General features: G+C 44.0%; 1 protein-coding gene across 2 annotated transcripts; it reads right to left on the bottom strand.

Moving 5' to 3' along the window:
- Nucleotides 1-216: 216 nt before the first annotated feature.
- LOC121933529 (cyclin-dependent kinase-like 1) lies at nucleotides 217-27,948 on the bottom strand. Of its 2 annotated transcripts, none has more exons than XM_042473416.1 (10): nucleotides 27,887-27,948; nucleotides 24,226-24,517; nucleotides 17,088-17,209; nucleotides 13,474-13,546; nucleotides 10,870-10,960; nucleotides 8,663-8,863; nucleotides 6,684-6,766; nucleotides 5,570-5,626; nucleotides 3,863-4,018; nucleotides 217-1,765 (listed from the first exon to the last, which is right to left on the bottom strand). In XM_042473416.1, exons 2-10 carry the CDS (start codon nucleotides 24,391-24,393, stop codon nucleotides 1,664-1,666), a joined length of 1,053 nt encoding a protein of 350 aa, XP_042329350.1. In that variant the 5' UTR covers nucleotides 24,394-24,517; nucleotides 27,887-27,948; the 3' UTR covers nucleotides 217-1,663. The 2 variants fall into 2 exon arrangements, with proteins under 2 accessions (XP_042329350.1, XP_042329340.1); XM_042473406.1 differs by lacking the exon at nucleotides 27,887-27,948 and adding an exon at nucleotides 25,077-25,132.

The raw sequence follows: 27,948 nt of genomic DNA, 5'->3' as shown, positions 1-27,948 counted from the left end.
ACATAGCTGATCTAGAATCACAGCCATGATCTTTCAGAAGTCCCCCAGAGTCTACTATGTAGAGAGATCTTGTAGCACCTTTTGAGACTAACTGAAAGAAAGAAGTTGGCAACATGAACTTTTGTAGAAGATCTTTCTACATGCTGATTCTACAGGCTAACATGGCTATATTTTTGAATTTTATTTTGAGTCATGTACAGGAAGCAAAGAAATTTGACAAGAACAGATTTTTAGTTACATCTGGAACAATGCACAGATGAAGTTACATCAAGCATTAGTCAACTGGTCATCGAGCACCGCATAAAATAGTATGCAGGTTGTCTTGAGTTGCTCACAGTGCAGCCATAGGTGAATAAAGTCATCTAGTGCTTACATTTCTTTGAATCACACCAATGGCTGACGTGGTGATGGGTATTGTAGTACAACAGCTCTGGAGGGTGTCAGGTTGGAAAAGGTTTTAGAAAACAGCATTATGATACTCTTGCCAACATGGGTTTTTTAAGCAGTTACTTAGAAGTGAACAACAGCTTCTGAAGAACAACTAATTTTAAGATAGAAAGAGAATCGGTAAAGGATGAGCTACAAACAGTCCAAAGTAACATACAGTTCATTATCCCCTCCATAAGGAATGGAGGTAACAAACCAAATTATTAGCCAGAAACGGCACAGCAAAACTTGGCTGAAACCATCTGTGATAACCTGCTGATCCTGCAAACACAAGATACATAGAGATTTCTTTAACATGGTCTTTGGTTCTCCCTCTGTACAAAGACAAAGCAAATTTAAGGCTACTCCCAATGCTGATGAATTCCATAGGCTGCAGTCCTGTGCGTGTTCATTTGCAAATAAGTCCCACTTCACAAAATAAGACTTGGTTTCAGGTGAAATGTATGTACACAGGAGCAAACGGTTTCAATTTAGCATTTATGATTCAACTAACCCTTTCCTTTCATCATATGGAGAGGGAAAAATATTTCCTCCTGTTATTACCAGTTCATACTTCAGAATCAAACACAAGATCTAGTAGTAAAGGGTCAAAATAGTTTTTTGCTTGGAAAAACTCTAGGGAAATTATCTTGGAGATGGCAATCAGTAACATCCTGGTTCTCAAGCCTCATTGCACAAAACTAGCTCTTCACCTGTATAGCTGCATTTGCAGGATTGGCCAAGTTGATGCTGCTAATGATATAAACCAGCTCTCCTCTGTCTGTCTCCTAATTTGACACAAAAGGATTTTTGTGAATGACATGTATTTGGCATATTTGAATCAACTTCTACTTCAGCTGCTTCTGTAACAGGCTGCAGAAGCTAAGAACTGCTGCCCCAAATGGTACATGTTTGCAAGCATATAATAATTCTGTATATTATAGATACAATTCCATTTCCATCTGCACAAAACAAACAAACAAACAAACAAACAAACAAACTTCTAAGTCCCAAATAGCTATATTTTCAATTGAACCACAAGCCTCTCCAAATCTTCAGATGCTCCACTCCCTCTTTTGCGGCAGAGATTTTCTTTCAAAGCTTGCCCCAATTAGAGTAAGAACTTCATGGCTCGCGTCTGTGTATACCCAATACATTTCCATTTCCATTTCACTTCCCCTTTCAGAGCCCAAGTCTGTTAATGTTCAATCCAGTTTAGCCACAGGGCCTGTTTCTTTTAGATATTAGGGAAACGGTAGCTCAGTTTTCTCATCCCGCAGTAGTACTTCTTGTTATCCAAAGCAGGTAAAATGTTGCTGCTGGTTAACTGGGGCAGGTACTGTTAAAAAACAAACAGAAGAAATAAGAATGTGTGGCTGGTCTGCATCTGCACACTTTGGTTTAGATTCATGCTGGGGGACCTACAAATGCCTAGAGAGGTGTTTTCTCTAGGAACTTCTAGGTTCTAACACATAAATCTCTGGAGTTTATCAGACAAGGGAAACTGCAAGTATAATCCAATGGCAATCCAAACACAATCATGGGGTTTCACATTATTGCGTGATAGACTACCACACGCAATTTCGGGCAATGGCAGGCTATTTTTGGGCAATGGGAAGTCAGTTCACATGCAATTCGAATTCACATAATTGTGCTAAACGAGCGACTTTAAGTGAATGCGTTCTGGCCCCACTTTCTTTTCATTTGAAATTAAGAGAAATTCCTCCTGTGTGATAAACTCCTTAGGTCAACTTCTGGCACAGTTGCGCTGGAGGACCTAGAGATTCCTAGAGAGAACATATTAATCAAAATCACAGATAAAGCCGCAAAAGTCAAAGCCACAAATGTGGAGTGCCAGCTGTACAGTTGACCTTCTGGATCCACAGATTTTTTTTAATCCACAAATTCAACCATACACCGCTCAAAAATATTCAAAAATAATATCAGTTCCAAAAGCAAGCCTTGTTTTTCCCCATTCTATATAAAGGACACAATTTCGCTATGCCATTGCATTTAATGGGACTTGAGCACCCAGAGATTTTAGTATCCATGGGGTGTCCTGGAACCAAACCTCAGTGGATATCAAGGGCCCACTGTACGCATAAACACATTTAGGCTGAACATAGGATATTGCAATTTAACCTGTAAATTTTTGCTAGTTGTTTATGTCACAACTCTTGCTATTACATTTGGTTTTATAGGGAATTATGATTTATGAGTACCAAAAACATTACTAATGGTGTGTATGGTGTGGTAGGGGAGGAAATCAATGGAGGGTGACACCATAAGTTATCACAATGGGTGACAGCAACCCTAATGATGCTACTGGGAGGAGGCCAGAAGTCCTGGATATCTGAGTCCACGGAAAAGATAAGGTTGAGGGATTCTTGGAGTTATAGTCCCCCCTCCTAAAAATTCTATGCTGTGCCCATAGTGGGAAGGAAGAGATGGATGTCAAGAACAGGTAGAATGTATGATCTGAAAGAGTGCTTTAGATTAATTCACATCAGCATAAGCCAAACAGGGTAGCTCTCACCTTTCCACAAGTGAGATGTGACAACACTGGCCACCTCTGACCTGGAAGGTCTTAGTTCTGGCTGAGAACCACGGCAAAGCCCTAGACAAATGGTTGGCAAGATCCCATTCATAGTTCAGCCACTAAACAGTCACACCAATCTCTGGCATTAACCAAGCAGCAGACTCACTGTAGATCCCAGTAGATCCTAGACTAGACTCAGTGAAAGGTGAGTCAAGAGATAGGTAAATCCAACTGATTCAGTGGCTCTCCTCTAGTCAGAACTAATCATATCATGCCTAGGAGTGATAGCTGGAGGCTACCAGTCCTGAAGAATAGCAAAATGAGGACTCAACAAATGCAAATGGGAAACCACTCAGAGTCAGGGGCTTTCCCAGCAGATAATGATCACCAATTAGCAGACATTAATCCTCTTTTGCATTAGCCTCCAGCCTGAGGCCAGCCATCAACACAGAACAATAAACATGCAAATCACTCCTGCATTCCCAGGCTCACACAGTATATATAGACCCACTTTTTTCCAGGCAAGCATTCTCTGAAGATGCCAGCCACAGATGCTGGCGAAACGTCAGGAAGAAAATCTTCTAGAACATGGCCACAGAGACCGAAAAACCCACAAAAAACTATGGATGCCGGCCATGAAAGCCTTTGAGTTCACATTAAAACAGTGTCCCTTACAAATTTTTTTTAGCAAAAGCAAGGTTTGCTTTCTGGGAAGCATATAGTTTTGGAATATTTTCAAGCCATGGATAACTGAATCTGTGGACCATTTGATTGTGCCAGCTCTCTCTTCTTTGTCCAAGGAAAGGCTTAGGGTGTGGGAAAAGGTACTAGTAGTTCAACCACTTCAAGAATATTCCACACCTGAAATATATGTGTCCCCTCATCCCAAGATCTTACCCCAGGGATGTGTTTTCGAATTGGCCGGCTTGGTTTCCGCGCCATTGACCTTTCACACTCCCTCCCAAGCTCTACCTCCCGGATGCTGTCGAAGTAAGAATGCTGAAGGAGTTGCTCGCATGTCAGCCTTTCGGCTGGATTCATGTGGAGGCAGCCCTGAGAGGAGAAACCAAAGAGATGGGGCGAAAATCATATAGGTGAATTCAGGAAAGCAGGCCACATGTATTGAAAGCTAGGGCACCAGAGCAGTCTATCTTTTTCCCAACAGCCCCTGGGCGGGAAGGAAGTCACAAATGGTGGTGGCCCCCACATCAGTTGAACATTTATCCATTCTGGGTTTTAGTTTTAACTTAAAAGGGGCTATCCAAGGTGCTAAATTGATGTTAGCATTTTATTTTAATTATTTTACTTTTTATTTGCTTATTCAATTTATACCCAAGGTTGCCATTCTATTTGCAGAATCCCAGAGTTGGAAGAGACCACAAGGGCCATCCAGTCCTATCCCCCCTGCCATGTAAGAATACACAATCAATGGTGTTCAGATGTTACAACAAGGACTTTACCTATATGTGGGACACAAAATGCCATATGGCAAGGTGGGCTAAGAAAAGGCAAAGGCACTAGAGATCATATTGCAAACATATGCACCAAAGAATTTCAAAAGAAAATCAGCCTAAGTCTTTGATTATTTAGATCATGAGAAATCATGTATCATGCTAAAAGAAATGACAGTGCCACAATATTTATCACTCACAATATTGTTATTGTGTGCCTTCAAACTGCTTTCAACTTATGATGACATTAAGGTGAACCTATAATATGGGGGCGGGGGGGGGGGGGGGGGTGGCAAGATTTGTTCAAAAAGTAGTTTGTCATTGCCTTCTCCTGAAGCTGAGAGCATGAGACTTGCCCAAGATCACCTAGTGGGATTCATGGCCAAGCTGGGAATCGAACCTTGGTCTCCAGAGTCGTACATTCAAACCACTACACCATGCTGGCTCTCAGTGAAATATAGTCTGCTACAGCACCTGGTATTCTTTGAGGATCTCCCATCCAAGTCCTGACCTGTGCTGACCCTGCTTAGCTTCTAGGACCAGATGAAATCTGATGGTGCCTTTAGGGTATCTAGGCTCCTTGAGGTCTATTTAACAATCTGCTATTTACTTTTTAATCCAGATTTGGCTACATAAAAGCCCTGTAGTGAAAAAAGACCATCAAGACTTGGCTGATCATTAACTCGATGGTAAGTGGGAGTTGATTTGGCTGCAAACAACCACTTTCCCATGGATAGCCCTTTTAATGATCACCAGGGAGGTAATAAAAACCTCAGAAAGGCTATATAGGGTCAAACGGTCTAAATTTTAGTTAAGATTTGGAAGAGAAAACAAAACACAAGCAAGGTGAAAAACCTGGAACTGCTCTATTTGTTTTTGGTGTTGTCAGACCTGAAGACCACATAATATCCAAAGATTACATCCTGAACTTTGTTTCAGTTGTTATTATATCAAGTTCCTGTGCCTGGAAAAGTCACTTTTGTGGACTAAAATTCCAAAAAATAAAAACATAACAAGCTGATTTAAGGATTCTGGTAACTGTAGTCCAAAAAAAGCAATGTTCCAGGCTCCAGTTAGTTCCTTTGTTTACATTATGGCTGGGTATTTCCTAATCTGAAGCCTATGTACCAAAATACGGTGGTGCTTTGCTCACCTTCATGAGTCCTAGGGCAGAATAGGAAATGGATGGGAATTTCATTTCCAGAGGCTCCTATAAAAAAGGCAATACAATAATTAGCTTTAGGGGGGTGGATGTGTTGCTGTTGTTATGTGTCTTCAAGTCAACTCCCACTTCTGATGAGCATTTCATATGCTTTTCTTGACATATTTATTCAGAAGAGATTTTTGCCCTTGCTTTCTGTAGCTGAGAGAGTGTGACTTGCTCAAGGTTTCTATGGCTCAGTGGGGATTCAAACCCTAGTCTCCCCGAGTCCTAGTCCAGCATTTATACAACTACACCTTACTGTCTTCAGTACTGCAAATCTATCGTGGTGGTTTTTTGGGCAGCAAGATTTCTTCAAACGCTTGCCATTGCCCTTCCCTTAGGCTGAGAGTGTGTGATTTGACCAAGGTCACCAATAGGTTTCCAGAGGTAAAGGAATATTTGAACTCAGGTCTCCCAGACTCCTAGTCCAACACTAAAACCAGGCTGGCTCAACTTTCTTGGCCAGATTTCTTCAGACGAAGTTTGCCTTTGCCTTCCTCTGTAGCTGAAAGAGTGTGCCTTGCCCAGGGCCAGTCAGTGGGATTTCAAGGCTGAGAGAAGATTTGAACTCTGGTCTCCCAGAGTCCTAGTCCAATACTCGAACCACTGCACCCAGCAGGCTCTCACCCTTGCAGAGTAAGGTCTTCTTTCCCAGGCAACCCAAAACTCTGCAATACACATTTATTTATTTACTTTAAATACATAGCTGTGAGCTGGCACAGATCGGACAGTTTGCCCTTTAATCTTTGCAATTTGGCTCTCCCCCAGCCGGCCACTTTCTTCTTTGTTTCCAATGGCAATCCTTTCCCACCCGAGCAGCCAATTTTGGATGCCCATCTCTTGATCGCCCATGGTTACAGCCACGTCCAGGAGCTGACTGTTACTGGTCTCAGCTCCTAGGCAATACACAAACAGCCATTATGCAGAAGATGACCTTCCTGGCATTTGCCTGGAGAGAAAACAAAGACTGGGAAGCTAGAGACAACCATCTTGTCATCTGCAGAGATGGATTTGGGCCACACAGGGCTTGAGGGTCAGTTGGGTTGGGAAGGAGGCCTCTCACCATGCTTTCTGGATCCGGGATCCTGACCCCACTGAAGAACTGGTTGGTGCTGAAGACTTGCTGATGCCTAGGAATGAGATCACCTTTGGGCAAGAACAGAAGAGAAAAAAGGGCAGTCAAATCGCAAGAGTGCCACTGGACTGGCAACACCAACAGCCACTGCAGGATTCTTCCTGTGCTGGTTTGTATGCAGTGGCTGGAGAGGGAACAGCAAAGCATCTTTATAAACCATGCATGATGAACAACCAGGCAACTGTCTGGCACAGGAGTTGTTTTGTGGCGCAAGCCAAAAAACATCCCCCAAACTTGCTATACCAGACAGCCTTTCATTTATCCCTTTTTGGATGCCATTGGTGTTTCAGTATGAGCCAAGCTATGTGTGTTTGTCTGTCCTCGCCATTTCAGAGTGAGAGATGAGAGGTACACATTGCCCAGTCCATAAGCTGATGTAATGTTTTAGTCAGTCATAGAATCCTAGACTTGAAAGAGACCCCAAGGGTCACCCAGTCCAACTCCCTTCTGCCATGCAGGAACAAACAATCAAAGGATGCTTTGATTGTGAGTTCCTGCACGGCAGGAGGTTGGACTGGATGGCTCTTGTGGTCTCTTCCAACTCTACGATTCTATGATTCTAAGCACCCCTAACCAATGGCCATCCAGCCTCTGGTTGAAAATCTCCAAAAAGAAGCTTGCTCCATCCTCAATATGACATTCCTTCAAATACTTTAACAGGGTTATCATATCACCTCTTAACCTTCTCTTCTCTAGCTTAAATATACCCTGCTCCCTAAGCCACTCCTCATAGGGCTTTATGGTTTCCAGGCCCTTCACCATTTTGGCTGCCCTCCTCTGCAGATGCTCCAGCTTGTCCATATCCTTCTTGAGTTATGGTGCCCAGAAGTGGACACAAGATTCAAAGTGAGGCCTGACCAAAGCAGAATAAAGTGGCATTATTGCTTCCCTTGATCTAGACACTACACTCCTATTGAGGCAGGCTAGAATTGCATTAGCTTTCTTAGCTGCTGCATCACACTGTTATCTCATGTTCAGCTTGTGGTCTATTATGACTCCTAGATTCCTTTCACCTGTACTGTTGTCAAGCCAGGCGTCCCCCATTCTATATGTGTACATTTCATTGTGTAGTATCCTACCTTTCTCCTTTTGAAATTCATTTTGTTAGTTTGGGCCCAGCTTTCTAATACGTATATTAAGGACATTTTGAATTCTGAGCCTGTCCTCTGGGATATTCACTACCTCTCCTAATTTGGTGTCATCTGCAAATTTGATTAATATGTCCTCTATTCCATCATTGAAATAATTTCCTCTCACCATTTTGAGATGTACAGGTGAGGAAAATAGAGCTACCTAGGCTTACCATGAGAGGTGTGAACCATGGGGATATTTAGGGATGGGAACCGGCCATCTCTGATCAAGAATATTTGATGGAATCATGCAGCCCTACAGATGTTATTGAGCTGAAATGCCTAACCTTCTTCACCATTGTCTTTCCTGGCTAGGACTGATGGGAGTTGTAGTTTCAAGGCTGCACAATTCCCACTGGTGATCCAGGATTGCCTTGACATCAACCTCCTGGGTCTATTCTCATCGGTTATTCACACTGTCGACAATGCTAATCTTTTTTTAAAACTTGGGAAAAGACCCAATCTAGATCATCCTGGGTTAAGTGGGTTTAGGGGCAGCCCACCCCAAAACTTAATCAGATGCATTTGAAATGCCTGTGAACAAAAAAGATTCAGCCCAGATTCAGCCCAGATTATTTTCCCCATCTGAATAACCCCCAGATGAAGCATTATCCTGCCCAAACATTGCACAGGTCCTATTTTTTTTTCTGTGGGGTTTGGACTAGAGCCATTCCAAATGGGCCATGCATGCAACAATGTTTTACAGAAGAGGTGGGAAGAGGGGAAAGTCTGTCAACCCCAGACCTCCCACCAGTTGAACTGAGAACTTTTCCTTACCCAATGTTTTCCGGATCAGGTAAAGCTGGTCCACGTCAGATTTCCCCGGCCACAGAGGGATCCCCGAGAGCAGCTCAGCAAAGACACAGCCAATGGCCCAGACATCCACGGGAGGCCCATACTGTGTATCCCCTACAAGGAGCTCAGGGGAACGGTACCACCTGGTAGCCACGTAATCCGTGTAATAATCACTGGGTCCGGCTGCGTGAGGTGAGTTTGCAGGAAAGGGTTGCAGAAACAGGGTGAGAAATTAGCAACACAGACCAGAGATCCTGTGTTTATACACACACATCTGCACCCACAGAGGCTGCATCCGCACCACTTTGACTGCCATGGCTCCATCTACAGAATTCTGGGAATGGTTTGTTGTGGCACCAGACCTTACTCCTACTCATAGGGCTTATTCCTAGGTGAATGAGTATAGGATTGGGCTGGAGCAAACAGGCATAAAGGATGGCCTGAGTCTGCTCTGGCCAGAAGCGGGACCAAATCCCACTGACTGCATGGTCTGCTCTGAAGGGAGGCCACGCTCACTGGGGCTGACCGACGCTTCCAGGAGTCAGATAATTCCAACTCCTTTTTGCTCTGGTCCAAAGGACTGGAGCGTGGCCTCAGTGCGTCTTCTGGTCAATTTGGAAGTGTGTGTTGTGTAATCGACATGACTCCAAAGTGACCAGAAGCCGTTTTTTTTCTGCCCACGTGTTTCACTCCATTGCAGCCTAAGAGACCAGACTGGACAAATATAGCACTATGATTCCACTTTAACTGCCATGGTTCCATCCTATGGAATCATGGGAGTTGCAGTTTAAGTAGGGGGAGTGAGCATTCTCAGCAAGAAGGCTCCTCTAGTATTGCACCTAACTACAAACCTCAGGATTCCATAGGATGGACTCAAAGCAGTTAAAGTGGGATCATAGTACTATAATTGTGTAGTGCAAATTGGTTCCTGTTGTACTGAGATTGATACATATGCTGTGATAAAGGGCTGTGTATATTAATTTTTCATTAGAAGCCAGAGTGACCAGATGTCCTCCTTTTCCAGAAGATGCCCTACATTTCAACCTCCTGCCCAGGAAGAATCTCAAAATATCCTCCATTTTGAGCCCCACTAAGAAGCCTTTTGAGTAACAGCAAGTTTACTGTTCCCCTTTGAGAAATTCCTCTACTTGGCAGCAAACAGGAGCATAAGATGGATAGCGAAGGATAACAAAATACTGTAAAATAAAATCATAAAAGGATAATAAAATACAGTATGTGTAATATAGCTGTAAATAAACCATATAGAATGAATTTATATTTATCTTCAGTGTTGTTAACTGTTATTTTGTACTGATCTTCATTCTTCTTGAATGGCCTACATTTTATGATGCCTTGCTCACATTTGAGGATATGACATCTGGCCACCATGTTGTAAGCCACTTTGGCTATCTCCTCTCTCTCTCTCTAGAGAGGGAGCACATATGGAAAACTAGGATATCCAGCTTGATAATAATTAATTTAAAATAAATCATGAGTTGTACTGAAAGGTTCACAATTGGACTCCAGATCATTCTATGTGCCAGGATGGGCGACCTTAAGGCAAATTTGTCATGGGATTTCCTTGGCAAGGTTTGTTCAGAGGGGTTTGCCTTTGCCTTCATCTGAGGGTGAGAGAGTGTGACATGCTCAAGGACACCCATTAGATTTTCATGATTGAGTGGGGATTCGAACCCTGGACTCCAGAGTCATAGTCTAATGTGCAAACTAGCATGTTGGCTCCCAAGCAGAAGTTTATTTGCTATTTAATATAAATCCCTCCATTTGACCCCAAGGGCTCTAGGGGCCCATAAAAATAGCCAAGGGGTCACATATGGTGTACAGGTTGCACCCCTGTCCTACATTATCCTCTCGCAATTCATTTCAGAGAGTTCCCAACCTTCTGGTTAGATTTTGAAGACTGTGGAAAGGGAAATCCACTTTGTCAACAGTTATTCTATTGTTGTTGTTGTTATAACATTGTTATAAGTTATTATTGTTATTACTGTTATTCTATAAAAGCATCCCAAATCCACAAAACAGCTATACTGTTATTGGACCAACCAAAATGCACAAAATACATGTTGCAAGCTTTTGAAGCTCCACTGGTTTCTTCATCAGGCAAAGACATTAAAGTATTCATTCTGTTTGCAGACAGGCAGCACTGTCTGACTTTCCTCCCAGAAACTTACTTAAGATGCGAGCAAATCCAAAGTCACAGAGTTTAATGACAAAATGCTTTGTGATGAGGATGTTCTCTGGCTTCACGTCTCTGTGTATGCACTGGAGGCAAGAAAAGCAGCATCAGTGACATGGTCAAACACAATATATATATTGGTGTTGTTATATGCCTGCATGTTGACCTCCTCCTATGATTTTCTCGGCAGGGTTTATTTAGAGAAGGTTTTGCTATTGCCTTACTCTTAGGCTGACAGAGTGGGAATTGCCCAAGGTTTCCACAGTTAAGCAAAGAATTGAACCTATATTGACATAGATGTAGATATAGATTCTTGGCTTTACTTTGCGTACCCTAGTGAAGTTGTGAGCTATTCAGGAAGGACTCATCCATACTAAAATTCTACAAGCCCGTTGATGACGTTGGATGTATTCTTTGAGCCTGTGAAATGGATTTTTCTGGTGGAGCGCAGCGTGCACAGAACTGGCCTCACCCTTTAAACCAGAGGTTTGACAGCTGAGGCCTTGGCAAGCATGGATGTGCTCGGAACCTCGGATCGTAGGTTCGATTAGAGTTTCCTTCTCTTAGATGGTTGACCTTACAGGGATAGATGAGCACCATCTGCTTGGGTTTGGGATTAGAGTTTTCCTTCTCCTAGGATGGTTGGTTGCCATAAGGCTAGAGAGCCCATCCTGCCTTTTGGCGCTCTTGGTCAGACCCTTTGGTTGTGACCTGTCTGGCATGGGAGGCCCTACCGGTGGCTATTATACCACCGCCAGAATAGCTCACAACTTCACTAGGGTACGCAAGCCTCTCCCCCAGACACTCAGAGCATAGCTGGAGGGGAATAGGAGGCCAGAAGATGACAGTTAAGGAGGGAGGAGACAATTCCTTCAGGCTAGCCCTGATGGAGTTGGGTCTGCCTGAACAGATACAGGTATAGATACAGATATAGGAAAGAACATCTTCCCTTTATCTGTATGCCTTAGGTCTCTTTAGTGAGACTGTGGAACAACTGCTGTCCTGTGCACGCTGTCTGCATTCATTTCAAAGTTGTGGATGCAGAGTTGCACATGCAGTGCCATTCCTCCTGGGATGCATATGCACCTTGGGTTATGCATTCATTTAGGTCTGTGTTCAGCTGTCCAGTCTTGCCACTCAATAAAACTATTACATAGTACAGTCAATGGATAACTCCATAACCACCAGCAGTCCTAATTTGGCAAGGACACTCCCCATCCCACTCTTTCAGCTGCTTTTAAAGTGCCCTGGTTTCTCTCTCCTCTTCCCACCTTCCCCATTTGTTCTGAGCTTCATTCATGAGCTCCAAATGGAGTTCAAAGAGTAAAGATTTGCACTGAATGAACTCAGCAGAGGAGAGAGATGGGTCAGAATCTGCCCTTCCCAGTAAATTCATGCAAAAGCAAACTGCTGCAGCCTCTTCTAGCTTGAGTGTTCTCCCTCATTAATAAATTTTGCCATCATGACCATACTTTGATGTTGCTTGGCCACATGTGCCCCGGTTTTCATCTATGAAATGTTGGATGGTATGTAACTTTCCATACAGAGATTTACAGTATGCAACCTTGATGTAGGAACTTGGCTAATGTCTCAAAGGTTAAATCTTATTTCTGCTGAGGACTATCAAGTGGCCACTTCAGATTTTAAATAAAGTAAAGTATCTTTATTTGGGAGAGCATGCATGTCTAAAGTTAATCTACCCATCAGAAATAATGCAGTTTGACACATGGCTCAGTGATATGGAATACTAGGATTTGTAGTTTGATGGGGCACCAGAGCTCTCTGACAGAGAAGGATAAATATCCCATAAAACTACAAATCCCAGAATTCTATAGCATTGAGCCATGGTAGGTAAAGCACTGTCAAACTGAATTATTTCTGCAGTGCAGATTCTGTCGCAGTCAACTATCATGGCCAGGGATGGAAATTATGAGACCTTCCAGAAGCTGTTGAATTTTTAGCTGCAAGCGTTCTTCATTATTGGCTTTGTTGGCTAGGACTGTTGGAAGCTGCAGTTCAGCAACATCTGGAAAGCCATCTTTACCCTAGATTTAGTCCCCTGTCATTTTCTTTCTGAAGATGTTAAAGTCTTTATAGGAATACCACCACAGAAGTGTACTTGGTACACTCTCACAGACTTTCCTTCAAACCATAAGAGATTCTTTGGGTGTAGGGGAAAAAAAAGGGAAATCTGAATAAAGGAAGTTTGAAACTATATCAGCCTGCATCCAATCTGGTGCTCTCCAGAAGTGTTGGACTACAGTTCCCATTATCACCAGAAAAATGGGAGTTGCAACCTAACAGAGCTGGAGAGTTTGGGGATGGCTGTTCTAGAGAAACAAAGCAGGGGAAAAGGAATGGATGCAAACAAGAGAGCTACAATATTGGGATAGCCAGACTTGGAATCATAGAGTTATAAGGTTGGAAGAGACTCCAAGGGCCATCCAGTCTGACCCCTTGACATGCAGGAATGCCCAATCAAAGCACTGCTGACAGACGGACATCCAGGCTCTGTTTAAAAACCTACAAAAAAAGGAGACTCCACCACCCTCCGAGGGAGTGTCTTCCACTGTCAAGCAGCTCTTACTACATTACTTACATTGTGTTTATGGCAAAAGTTGACTGCCTGAAGAGTCTGCCAAGTTATACTCTTCACAAGATGCTCTGGGACTCTGGAAAGAGAATTTTGAAAAAGGAGAAGAAAAGTGATCACAAAGGCACCGTACACACCGCATGCTGTCCCAAATAAGTCCTACCAAACATGTAGGCACCTGCACATGGTGCCTTCCATGTCCGTGGGTCAGTGGATCCTCTCCGCGTTTCAACCCAGGCTGTAAAGGAGTTATCCCAGTCGTTGAACCCAATCCCATGAAAGAGGTCTAGCACCTTGGATAGCTCCCTTAATGTTAAGATTAATTTAACTAATCACACTGCAGAAATAATCCAGTTTGACACTGCTTTAACTGTTCTGGCTCAGTGCTAGGGAATCCTGGGAATTATAGTTTATTGTGGCACAAGAGCTCTCTGACAGAGAAAGCTAAATGTCTCAAACATTTTGGATAAGGGGGAGTCAATCCATAGTTTGTGTGTGTGTGTGTGTGTGTGTGTGTGTGTGTGTGTGTGTGTGTACAGTTAAAGAAAAGAGGAACACTAAGTCACTCTCCTAATAGAAATCAATGACAAAAAGTGTTGTTGTTGTTGTTGTGTGCCTTCAAGTCCTTTCTGACTTATGGTGAACCTAAGGCAACTCTATCATGGGGTTTACTTGGCAATCTTTGTTCATTGCTTCCCCTGTTATGTAAAAACTTAATAAAAAGTATTAAAAAATAAATACAGTGGGATAGTGAAATGGTGTCCCTTACGTGTGTGTGTGTGTGTGTGTGTGTGTAATGTTCAAGCCATGGATGCTTGAATCTGCAGATAATAAATCCATGGAGAGCTGTTTGCAATAAAATCTTGCCTCTAGATTTCAATGATGCATCGTGCATTCTGCAAAAGGCAACCCAAAATGTTAATATGAGCAACAGAGCTCCTGTTTTGCTCCAATTACTGTTCCCACTGATAAGCTTTTAACCTTTAAAAAAGCTTTATGGCTCTTGCAAGCCTGCATACCGGAGACCACATAGGAGATGCCATGACAACTGCTGAACACAGGACGCTTACCCGGTTTTCCCTAGACATGCGATCTACCATATGATTGTGGTCATTGACCATTAAGTTGACTTTGATTTATGGCAACCCTATTAATGGGAGCTCTCCAAATCACTTAGATATCAACAACGCTGCTCAGGTCTTGCAAAGTCAGGCAGCCATGGCTTCCTTGGTTGAATCCATCCACCTGTGAAATGGTCTCCCTTTTTCTCCACTGCCTTCCACTTTATCAAGCATTATCACATTGTCTCATGATATGTCCAAAGTATGACAGCCTTAGTTTAGCCATCTCCATCATTTCTATGGGGATCTACAAATCATGTTGTGTTTCCAGTTTTTTAAAAGAGACCTTATATTGTAACATCCTAGGACTCAGTAACCCATCCAAAAGCATCTAAGGAAGTAGGCCAAGTCTATGAAAATTATGCTATAACTTCTTTGGCTCAGTTAGTCTCAAAGATGCTACAAAATCCGTTTAAATACTGACATTCCATACATCCAAAAGCAAATCATTCTCTCTCAGGCTACTGTCACACTGCACAATTGATGCAGTTTGACACTGCTTTAATTGCCATGGCTCCATTCTATGGAATCCTGGGATTTGTAGTTTGGTGAGGCACCCATGCCCTCTGATAGAGGACAAAACTACTATCCCAGAATTCCATATAATTGAGTCATTTTGTCTCCCTCAACCTGTTAAACTACAAAGCTTAAACTGTATCACTTTAGTCCAAAACACACTGCAGGAATAATCCAATTTGAGACCGCTTTAACTGCCTTGACTCAGTGCTAGGCAATCCTGGGAATTGTAGTTTTGTGAGACTGCAGCCTTCTCTACCTGGCAACTCTAGGGCCACAATAACTATAATTCATAGGATTTCCTAGCACTGACCCAAAGCAGTTAAAGCAGTCTCAAACTGGATTATTTCTGCAGTGTGTTTTGGACCTTTCATAACAACATTGCTCAACTCTTGTGACCAGCCCCCAGTCTCCACTGAAATGGTCAGAGGATGAATGCTCTCCCAGGGTTTTAGATATAACCAACAACCATTACATTTTCCATTTGTTTCAGGAGACCAAAGATAAATAACAAGCTACCTCTACCCAACCATTCTCCTTTTGAGAATGCCTTGTCCTTGTAAAAAGGGCCCATAAACCAGTGCTGTTTTTGCCTGCCACCGAATAAAATTCTCTCTTTCAATTCCAGGAAGCCCCTCTCCGCTTTGTTGTCTTCCCAGAAGCTTTAGGATGATCCCCATGGTCCCAACCATTCACCTTAAGTTATGCAAGCCGGCTTCTGTTTATTCAGCAAAGATGTTCATTTTCTTAGACGTCTCTACCAGTTGGATGGCAACCTGTCCTCTTGTAGGAACAGAGGTCTCATCTGCACTGCAGAAATAATGCAGTTTGGCACCGCTTTGAGTGCCATGGTTCAATGCAATGGAACCCTGGGGTTTGCAGTTTGTTGTGGCATCAGAGCTCTCCGACAGAGAAGGCTAAATAGCTCACAAAACTATATATCCCAGAATTCCATGTAATTGAACCATGACAGTTAAAATGGTGTCAAACTGGATTATTTTCTGCAGTGCAGATTAGACCAGAATCAGGGGCTGCAGAGGGGAAAAGGACCAAAATCAGTTTTTTGGAGAAAGTGAATGGAGACAAATTATTTTCTCTCTCATTCAAAACACTAGACTTCAGGAAGGTCATGGTTCAGGGATAACACAAGGAAGTGCTTTATGCAATGGCCATCTCGATGAGACACAACACAATGTCGTCGTCATCATCATCATCATCATCATCATCATCATCATCTACTTATATCCTGCGTTTCTGCCAATGTAGGGATGTAAGGCAGCAAACAGCAAATTTAAAAACAATATAATTTAAAAACAGACCAACATAGAAGCTGCACAACACCAGCTCATTAGAGAACTGTGATGCATCTGTTGTTGTTGTTGTTGTTGTTGTTGTTGTTGTTGTTGTTGTGTGCCTTCAAGTCATTTCCAACTCATGGTGACCCTGAGGTAAAACTATCACAGGGTTTTCTGAGGCTGAGAGTTTGTGACTCACCCAAGGTCTCCCAATGGGTTTCCATGGTTCAGCAGGGGATTGAACCCTGGTAGTGGTTTGAGTGTTAGACTAAGACTCTGGAGACGACAGTTCGATTCCCAACTTGGCCATGAAAGCCACTGGGTGACCTTGGGCATGTCGCACTCTCTCAGCCTCAGGGGAAGGCAATGGGAAACTCCCTCTGAATAAATCTTACCAAGAACCCCCTCCCCCTTTATAGAGTTGCCATAAGTCAGAAACGACTTGAAGGCGCACAACAACAAACTCCAGGGTCGTAGTTCAGTGCTCAAATCATGCTGGTGCCTCTCAATGCTACAAATCCTAGGATGCTGTAGGATAGAGCCATGGCCATTGAAGTGGTGTCAAACTGCATTAATTCTACAGTGCAGATGCAGCCACTCATGCACTGTGATGCAGAGAAGCATTGACAACAGAGACTTTCTATTTCCAGCACCCAAAAAGGCACCCGACAAGGGTCTGGTTACTTACCCACGCGGGTTCTTGTCCAGTTCATGGAGCACCGTGTGGTCACAATATTCAAAGACCAGGTGAAGTTTCCGTTTTCGCCGAAAAACCTCCAGGAGGTTGACTAGGTTGGGATGTTTCAGTTGCTGGAAAGCACAACAAGGATGGATGTCAGAGCACTGTGCACTGTGTCTATACCAAGAAAGGGAAACAGTACAGGGGGTCCAAAAATCATCTTTACAACTGTAAAGATCACCCTGTATTTTAAACTCTACTTGTATAATATCATATTTTTATCCTGCCTTGAAAGGAGATCAGGGAATTCCTTTCCCCTAATTTTTAAAAACCCTGTTATAGGATTAGACAACAAATCAGTACAGATTGCATTTCCCTTACCCAGAAATCAGAAACCTACATTTTTCCAAAATCCAAAATGGTCCACATGGGTGGCTGAGATACTGAGACCTTTGCTTTCTGATGGTTCAGTGTACACAAACTTTGTTTCATGCAGAAAATTATTACAAATATTGCACTAAATTATCTTCAGGCTATGTGTATAAAGTATATAAGCTATTTTATTGTTGGACAATCTAGCCACATGTGTATGTATGTCCCTTTCTCACTACATCAGGGACGTAGCCAGGATTTTGGGAAGGGGGGGGTCCAGACTAAGTGCCACCATTATAATGGGGCTTGGGTGCGGCGGTGCGGCAGCATACACCATTCATTTTATCTAACAGAAGGGGGGGGGTCCGGACCCCAAGAACCCCCTCCCCCTTGGCTACGTCCCTGACTACATCCTCACCAGCAATTGATTGTCGTTCCTTTTGTAATCCTAGCTTTTTGCACTGGTGTGAGGTATCATTTATGTATTATTTTTAGCATGTTTTCTTTTATGGGGATCAAATTGCAAAGGAATTATTCCATCTCACTTACTCTGGAAGATGAGATAAGGAACATTTAATGTAACCTATTTGCTTCTAACATGGCGTAGTGGTTTGAGCTTTGGAATACAACCTCAGAGACCAGGGTTTAATTTCCCATTTGGCTATGGAAACTTACTGGGCAAGTCTCAGCCCCAGAAAACTCTGTGATACGTTCCACCTTGGGGTAGCCGTAAGTCGGAAATGAGTTGAAGGCATACACAATTTTTTACTTCTAGACAGAAGATGGATGCAGAGCACAATGGTGTGTGAATTATGGCACCACAATGACTAGGAGGGAAGAAAGGAGCTAACCTGGTTAATATATAGACTCCCTGGAGTATCTTTGAAAGTTTTAGCAATAAATAAATAAATAAATAAACCAGTCCTTGCCAGTTGTAGCAAACTGCTGTTCTATTACATGAGCTGGAGATGTGCCTTTTCTTATTACCTTGAGGTGAGCCTCTCAAAATTGGAAAATTGCATCTTCATCTCCTGTCTGGAGATGACCCATAAAAAATGGAGACTCCAGGCCAGGTCCTAAGATCTGGTCATCTTCATGCTACCTATTTGGTATTCCAGTCAGCAGTCAATTTTAGAGTAGCTGCAGTTTCTGCATCTTCTTCAAGGACAGCCCCACACAGAGTGCATCACAGTAGTCTGATCGGGAAGTTGCCAGTGCATAAACTGCTGCATCTGCTGCCAGCTGTGGGTCACCTGCTTCTGAGGTCAGAATAAGGCATCCAACCACAGTCATATGGCCGGGCACCTGGTTCTGACCTTGGAATGAGTGACCTGTGAAGGCTGTGGACATGTCAGGTGGCTCAGTGGGATGCCTGTGCAGACCGCAGCATGGAAATGGAGGGCTTCAAATCTTACCAAAAGACTGTGTTATGTTCAGGTTCTGATATGGGAAGTGTCAGACATTGTCCAGACTGCCCACACAAGAAGTAGGGTGTGGGCCACGCATTGTCCAAACAGGACAACGTTGGGGCAATGGGCCTTTGGGCCTGTGCAGACAAGCAATGAGAGAACTAGATAAGAGCCTAAAGAGTAAAGACATACAACAGAGCACTAAAGTTAGTATTGTCCAAGCCATTGTATTGCCCATCACCATGTACATATGGGAGAGCTGGACAAAGAAGAAAGTGGACAGAAAGAAGATGAACTCATTTGAGATGTGGTGCTGGAGGAGAATGGTGAAGATACTGTCAGCGCAACTGCTGGGGTCCAACAACCACTGTCAGCAACTCAAACGAGTCCTGGGGTTAAATCAGACCCTTGGAGCAGAGCTGGCAAATTTCCAGAAGCCGAAGTGTGGCTCCAAAGTCCAATTGGGATGACAGCAACTGGATGTCTTCCAGGAACTGCAGCAATGCAGGAACCTCCGGGGACACACAGCAAACCGATGCTGTAGCTTCTTCTGATAAACCACCAGAGAAACTTAGTCTCCCAAAATGCTCTTTATTCAGTGCTATAATACAAAACAAGATCTCTAAAACTCCAAACCATACCAATCCAACTCCTTCTACAAACCCACACCACACACTTGCAACCCCTGGGCTTATATAGTCTCCAGACCATGTGGTCTCCCAAACCCAGTGAGTTCAGGTGTGTAACCATGTCATGTGTCTCCTGTGCAATCTAGACACATGATTTCATCATCCATGGCTACATGCACTTGGACACTGAAGTGTCCTTGAGCCAATGAGCTTCAGCTGTGCTGTTCAACCTTGCCACTCTGCTGAATGCTCATGGCCAAACACACACACATCAAGCATTTCCCTGTGTGCTGTGTTTTAACCCTTCAAATCCCTGACAGATACTGTGGGTGATCAAAAAGACAAACAAATGGTTCCTAGACTCATGGTGATGTTGAGGATGCAAACCACAGATCTCCCTGGAAGCCAAGATGATCAGTTTGAGGCTGTTGTACTTTGGCCACATCATGAGGAGGCAGGACTCATTCGAAAACACAATTATGCTGGGGAAGGTGGAGGGGTGTAGAAGGAGAAGACGACCATGTGCGAGATGGACAGACTCTATTAAGGAAGTCACAGGCACACACACGCATTTTATGCGGCTTCCAGCTAATGCAAAAGCTGCTTGGGAGGGAAACAATAGTGTGTGTGCCCTTGGCGCGTGCGCACTGCTGCACCACATGCAGGAGCCCCATTATTTCCTATGGGGCTCGAGCACAGGCGGATTTTCCCTTATGCGAGGGGATCCGGAACGGATTCCCCGCGTAATGAGAGGGCCTACTGTATGAATTTGCAGGACCTGAACAGAACGGTGGAAGACAGGGAGTCTTGGAGATGTCTCATCCACAGCGTTGTCATGAATCGAGGTCAACTCAAAGGCAGCTAACAACAAGGCAACCCTTTGGTGCAGGAACTGGAGCCCAGTAGGACCTCCAAAGGTGGCTTTAACAAAACCTGGCAGCCAAAGCTGAGAAGACCCTGCTCCCATACTTCTACTGGAGGAACACATAGGAGGGTCCTTCCAGGTAATCTTCAGACCAAAAGACTTCTCTCTAGTCCATCATCCTGTTTCCCATAAGAGGCAAACAGAAGCCCATGGGTGCAAATGGCACCTTCCTACCCATGTGCCACAGCAGCAGGTATCAAGAGTTGTTCTGCTTCTGATGAAGGTGAATCACCACGTCATACATTTTCCAAACCAGAATTTGCATCTCAATGAGACAAAAAAACAAAGGGAAGACAGCAGTGCCTCTTTCATCTCGGTAAATTGTGCTACCGTTGGGTGTGAGTTACTGAGTCCCTTTGTCCGCTGAGTGTTTACACGGCTGAAAAATGATTGATCAGGAAAGCTGCGGTGGGTGAAGAGGGCCGTATCAGATCTCGGACAAGCCTCTCCTTGCTCAACCCAATTAGCAAACAAACAATCGGTTACTATTGACGGAGGAAGTGTTTTTGAGAGACGGCGGAACAGGCCCACACTTGTTAAATCAATACTGTGTTCAGTATGGATTCCTTGGCAAAGGGATACGGAGAACTGTTGAGCATTTGAGGGTTTTCTTTTTCTTTCTTTTCTTGTTTTGTTTGCTCCGGGTCTATAAGGAGGAGGAGGAGGAGGAGATGCATTTATCACCCAGCCTCCTGACATAAACGGCTGCCACAACTGTGTATTTTTCTGGGCCTTCCATCCATCTTCTTCCCACAAAGCATCAGAGGAGGTTATCAGTCCCTGCCACATTGCTTGCAAATAAGAAAATCCTGCCCGTCCTGTTAAACTTTCCTTCAGTCCCCAGATTTCTTGCATTGCAGAGAAACGCCAAAAACCTTCTGCAACTAGAAGCTCTTCAGTTGCTTTTTTTTGCATTTGCTTGGCCACTTTGCCATCCACTTTTCTTTGGTAGTTTGAATGCTATTTCTAAAAATTCAGCTAAAGTTTTAAGTTACCGTAATACAAGAGATTGGGGAAAATTTAAATTTCCTCCAAAGGGCCAGAATTCTTGTCTGGAGTCAATACCCTCATTTTGCCACCCTGCAGCTTCAGCCCTTATGGGGCATGTCAAAGAGTTAAGAAGTTAAAAGTGGAGTGGAAAGAAGAAGGAAAAAAAGAACCTGCTGCCAAATTCCAGGTGCTAGAAATGATGCGTCAGAGGAAGGAGCTGGCAAAACCATCTCTGAGTAGACCTGGCCTAAGAAAACCTCATGAAATTAATGGGGTTGCCATAAGTCAACAGATGAAGTGAAAGACACCAGATCCCAACTGATCTTGGAAGTTAAGAAGGGTCAGCCCTGGTTAGTACTTGGATGGGAGACTACAAATTAATACCAGGAGATGTAGGCTAGATTTCAGAGAGAGGAACTGGCAAAATTACTTCTGAATATTCCTTGCCTTAAAAAACCCTATGGAATCCATTTAATGAGAAAAACTGAAGACACATTTATTGTAGTTGTGCGCCTCCAAGTCATTTTTGTCTTATGGCAATACTCAGGTGAATCTATCGTAGGGTTTTCTTTGCAAGTTTCTTTAGAGAGGTTTTGCAGTTGCCATCCTCTGAAGCTGAGAGAGTGTGACTTGCCCCTATGGAATTCATAGATGACTAGAAGACACATACACATACTTTCTGTACTACTATACTATATTTATGATGTGGCCAAAGTATGACAGCCTCAATTTGATCATCTTAGGGGCTAAACAGACCAGCTTGAAGCACTAGTGTGGGGGCATGACATTTTGATGCCGCTCACCCTGATGCTGGCGTCACACCATGTGCCCAACCACATGGCGGGGGGTGTTATGGTGCTCCGTTGGCGCAGTGTTTAGACACGCGGCTGCACCAAATGAGCACCAAAAAGCAGCCACTGCAGCAGCAAGGGCACCTTTTTGCCAGCACTAAAAGGAGCGGTATTTTGTCGTTCTTTTTAATGCTGGCAAAGTGCTGGAACGGGGCCGTGGCATGCTGGATCAGGGCTGTGGTGTGAGGTTGCTGTGGCCCCGTTCCGGCGAGGAAAGGGGTGGAGGAACGCTGCTCCAATGGAACAGTCTGTTTTCCCTCTTAGTTTCTAGGGATATGTCAGGCTTGATCTGTTCAAGGACCGATTTCTTTGTCTTTTTGGGCATCCACAGTATCCTCAGCACTCTTCTCCAGGGCCACATCTCAAAGGAGTTGATTTCCTTTCTCTCCACTTTTTTCACTGTCCAACTCTCACATCCATACTAGGGCTTGGATGAGCCTGACTTTAGTGTTCAGAACTATACCTTTACACTTTAGGATCTTCAAAGATATAGCCGTGTTAGTTTGTAGAGGGATCTTGCCGCACCTTGAGCATGAGCTTTCGTAGATTTAAGTTTGCTTTCTCAGATCCATTTGGTGGAGGATGTAGTCTACATCTGAGGAAGTAGACTTAAGTCTACAAAAGCTCATGCTGGCAACTTCTTTCTTTCAGTTAGTCAAAAAGCTGCTACTTTAGGACCTTGTCTAGTTCCTTCACGGCTGCCCTTCTCAATCCTAATCTTCTTCTAATTCCTTGACTGCAGTCTCCACTGTGATTAATGATTGATCCAAACTATCCACGCTATGAGAAGTCTTTAACTATTTCAATTTCTACTTCATCTATATTGATTTTATGTAAACCCTTTGTGGTCATTATTTTTGTCTTGTTAATGTTCAGCATGTAAATGTCCAGAGAAGCAGAACCCTCCCTCCAGACCATCTGGTGCCATCCGGCCATGGAGGGAAAGATGCAGGCCTAGCTCCATCAGGCCTGGCCTAGATTAAGAAGCTGAGTCCTCCCTCCAGCCCATCTGCCTTGGTCCAGGCCTCAGAGGGAGAGAAGAACCGCTGGACCTCATCCCCTTCCCCACCGCCATTCCCTTCTCCTTTTGTGTCCTGTCTTTTAGATGGTAAGCCTGAGGGCAGGGAACCTGAGAGCCTTTAGGGCTGAAGGGCGGGGTATAAATGCCGTAAATATTTGGGACTTTTCTTGTTCAAATTTGGGAAAGGGGCCCAGGAGTTACAAGGGGCCACAAACAAAGCTCTAGGGGCCAATGACACCCACAGGTTGTGCTTTCCTCACCCCAGGATCATGTTGCCAGATTTTAGTATATTAGTATATTATTTTAGTATTATAGCATTTTACAGTGTTGTGTTTTATTGTCCTTTTTTATTATATATGTTTGATGTCCTGCCTTTTGGTGGAAAGGGCATTATAAATAAGCGTTCTTGTTGTTGTTGTTGTTGTTATAAATATCAATAAGGGACAGTTAGATAACCAGGAAGTAGCTATTGTCAAGTTTGTGTGTTACCTAAATACAAAACCAAAGTATTGACTTCCATTAACTTAGCTATTAACATATTGTTCATATTCATACATTTTTATGTCACACGTCTAGAGATTTTTATGTCTTTATGAAGGGGGACTCTGCACCCCAAAATACAGACTTTTTGGTCATCTCATCCAGGCTATAAAAAGGGATAAGCTTTCCATCCCTCAAATAAGGGGCATCCCTTATAAGAAGGGACACTTGTCAGGCCTAAAAGTGACAAGTATTAAATAAGGGTCATCTCTTATAATAGAAAGAGACCTCTTGCTCTTATCAATATTCGATCCACAGTGTTGTGACGTAAACATATGCTGAAGGGACATTAATTTGTTAGCGAATTAGATTAATTAACAGCAAGGAAACCATATCATTTCTGGAAAACCAACTCTATAGATAGTCCTAACACAGTTGGATTGTCCAGAGAGGAAGTCCAGGGAAGTTACCTTTAACATTCGGATCTCTCGAAGTGCAATTTTTTTGATAACCGGATCATCTTCTGACTCCAGGAACTTCTTGATCGCAACGATCTGCCCGGAGTCCTTGTTCCGGCACTTGAAGACAACTCCGTAGGAGCCTTCGCCAATCTTGCTAATCTTTTCATATTTCTCCATGGTAAACAGAACCACCTCCGGTAATAAATCCCCAGAATCAAAGGGAAGGCTGGCACTAATGAAAGGTCACCCTTTTGTTGCCTGAATCCTTCAAACAATGCAAAGGACCTGCACCACCTTAAACCTGTAAAATAATCCAAGAAAAACACAATTGCAATTATCCAGAAGCACTGGAATGAGCTGGCAAACGTTTATTGTGCTTCTCAGGACTTTTAATACGGACGGTATTAAGGTTTCCTGGGCTAAGCTGTATTCATTGTTTAGTAGTCTGGCAAAAGGGCTCCAAGGGCAAAAGGGAATGCTAGACAATGAACTGGTCTTTGATAGTCCAGGGCAGACTAGAGGGAAATAACCATTAAAAACCATTAAAACCTCCAAACAAGTCACTTTTCAGATTGGTTTCAGCATATCTGTTATAATCTATTAAAGCTATTTTTCTTGTGGGATAGGCAGGATCCAAAAACTGCTGGGCATCAGGACCTAGATAAGGACATTCAGACTGCAGAAGTAATGTCTTCTCCTGCTCAGTGAATGGAGGTTGCAAATATTTTATAGGTGCCTGCCATGAAGCAGAACATTTTTACTGTCTTCTATACACACAGACTGAATTTGTGCAACATACTATGACTACACTGCAATTGGGAGCGGCTAAACAAACAAAGAGATTAACAAATGAAGGATACATGGAATGAAGAGCCATATGAAGATGAACCCCAAATTCTAAAAAGTGAAGTGGAACCTGAAAGAAGAGAAATGGCAAAAAAACAAATCATCAGGAACAGATGACATTCCAACTGAACTGCTGCAATCCATGCTGACAGAGTCAGCGCTAGTGCTAACCAACATAAGTCAACAGATATGGAAAACAAAAAGATGACCGACAGATTGGAAGCGGTCAATATATATCTCCATCCATAAAAAGGGAGACACAAGAGACTGCAGCAACTATAGGACCATAGCACTGATCTCCCACGCAAGCAAAAGCATGCTCAAAATTTTGCAACATAGACTCCAACCACACATGGAGAGAGAAATCCCAGAGGTTCAAGTGGGGCTCAGGAAAGGAAGAGGCATTAGGGATCACGTTGCAAACATATGATGGATAATGGAGAGCACCAAGGAATTCCAAAAGAAAATCAGCATGTGCTTTATAGACTATAGCAAAGCCTTTGACTGCAAAGATCATGAAACTCCTTAAAAGACATGGGGAAAGGGATGCTGTTGTGGGATTCTAGTACTGAGGAACTGGATTATGTCTTTCTATGACAGACAACCACACACTCAGAAAGGAGAGATGTAGTTGTGATGGATGACTTCAGCTATCCGGATATTTGCGGGAAGCCAAAGTCAGCCAAAACTTTAAGGTCTAGCAAATGGGGGAGGGAGCAGTCTTTTGAAAGGCAGGAGTTCATCAAGGGCTGGAGATAATAGTCAAACTGCTATAGGGAGAACAAGGAAAATAGTGCAAAGAGCGAGTGGTGGCAGGGCACAAGTGTAGATCCCTTTCACATGTACTGTTGTCAGGCCAGCAGAAATAAATCTTATATGTAGAAGACTTGGAAGGCTTTAAAAAAAGATGGGGGAGGGCTGCATCTGGCCCCAGACCCCCAGTTTGCCCATCCCCTCTCCAAATGAATGCCAGGGTGAGAACTCCTGGTTGCACCACGAAGCACAGAGCCATAGAATCGTAGAGTTGGAAGAGACTCCAATGGCCTTCCAATCCAACCCCGTTCTGCCACCATGCATGAAAACACAATTCAAGCACTCCATCCAGCCTCTGCTTAAAAGCCTCCAAAGAAGGAGACTGCATCACCCGCTGAGGAAGCATCTTCCACTGTTGAAGAGCTCTTACCATCAGGATGTTCTTCCTAAGGTTGAGGTGGAACCTCTTTAGGTGGAAGAATAAGGAATAGAGACAATGTTTCTGCTTCCATTACCTCCTGCAACTTGAAGGTCACTTTTCTCCCGGCCTTCTTCCTCCAAAACTGTCCTTCCTGCAAAGCCTGTGCCTTATTCTTGAAGACCAGCCAAATGGGACAGGAATGTCCCAGCGGCCACACATGGACCCCAAGGCTGCTTTTGTGGAAGATTTGCCTCTCCTGGAAGTCCACCTTTCAAATAGGTTGCAGAAGGCATGAATGTCATATTGAGGATGGAGCAAGCTTGTTTTCTGCTGCTCCAGAGACTAGGACATGGAGCAATGGATTCAAGCTCCAGGAAAAGAGATTCCAGCTCAACATTAGGAGGAACTTTTGGACGGTAAGAGATGTTTGGCAGTGAACTTGCTTCTCAAAGTGTGGTGGAGTCTCCTTCCTTGGAAGTTTTCAAGCAGAGGCTGGATGGAGTCTTCCTGCCTGGCAGAATGGGGCTGGGCTGGGTGGCCCTTCGGGGTCTCTTCCGACTCTAGGTTTCTGGGGCTGACTAAAAAGTAACCTGAAATGGTGAGGACTAACAGATGCACACAGCCTGGCCCAGACTCAAACACATTATTATTATTATTATTATTATTAGGGACTCAAAGTGGCTAACAGATTTAAAACAGTCTCAGGAGTTTATCACAGGGGATCAATAATCTCATGCTGAAACGGGATTTAAAACAGGAAATCCCGCAAAAGTGGGATGATTTTCACACGAAGTCTCACATGAACATGCACAGAAAGTGGAGAAATCCTGCACAAGCGGGATCTGTGAAGTCAAAGGAAGGCTTTCGTGGCCGTGGGTTTTTTGGGCGATGTGCCAGGAAGATGCCAGCAGCCACAGATCCTCCCCAAAGGAAAAAGCGGCCGGTGGGATCCAGAAAGGGATCAGCAAAGGCTGCAAAGGAGGAGGGCATCCAAGGAAAAGGTAGGACATTGTCACCACATAAAAGCTAAAGGCCCTCCTAATAGAAACTGAAATCCAGGCTTCTTAAGTCATGCTCAAAATGGGAGGCAGCTTTGGAAGGGCTGGAATGGAGGACAGGCCCTGGGAAAGGAGGACATTTTGCAATTCCTCTTCGAGAGGAGGCTTGAAACGTAGGACGTGTCCCGGAAAAGGAGGACACGTCTGATCACCCAAGATGGAAGACATTTTTCAATTTCTGGAGAGGAGGCTGGATTGGAGGACGTGTCCTGGAAAAGGAGGACAACCCTGGCCATCCCGAATGGAAGACCTTTTGCAATTCCTGGAGAAAGAGGTTGGAATGGAGGACATGTCCTGGAAAAGGAGGACAGGGCTGGCAAAGGGCTGCAACCCGACCCTGTGCCTCCTCCTCCTCCTCCTCCTCCGGGGGACTCAGGTTTCCTGGGCAAGGGCAGGAAGGGGGCATCCCCCGGGAGGAGGAGGAGGAGGAGGCCTCTCTCTCTTCTGGCTCTTGCAAGGGGGCCTTGGCTCGGGTCTTCTTGGGTCCCTCTGCACATGGCTCTCTCAGCCTCAAGCCCCCGGAGAGGAGAGAGAAAGCCCGGGAGCCCTGCCTTGCAAGAAGAGCCTGCGAAGGTCAGTGGAAGGGACTCACCTGGGCCTCTGCTCCCCTGCCGCCCTCCCTGCCTTCCTTCCTTCCTTCTTCTCCTTCGCTGC

The sequence above is a fragment of the Sceloporus undulatus genome, chromosome 1 (genome assembly GCF_019175285.1).
Source record: "Sceloporus undulatus isolate JIND9_A2432 ecotype Alabama chromosome 1, SceUnd_v1.1, whole genome shotgun sequence".
In the NCBI taxonomy this organism is placed as follows: domain Eukaryota; kingdom Metazoa; phylum Chordata; class Lepidosauria; order Squamata; family Phrynosomatidae; genus Sceloporus; species Sceloporus undulatus.
This window is presented reverse-complemented; position numbering and strand designations above follow the sequence as displayed.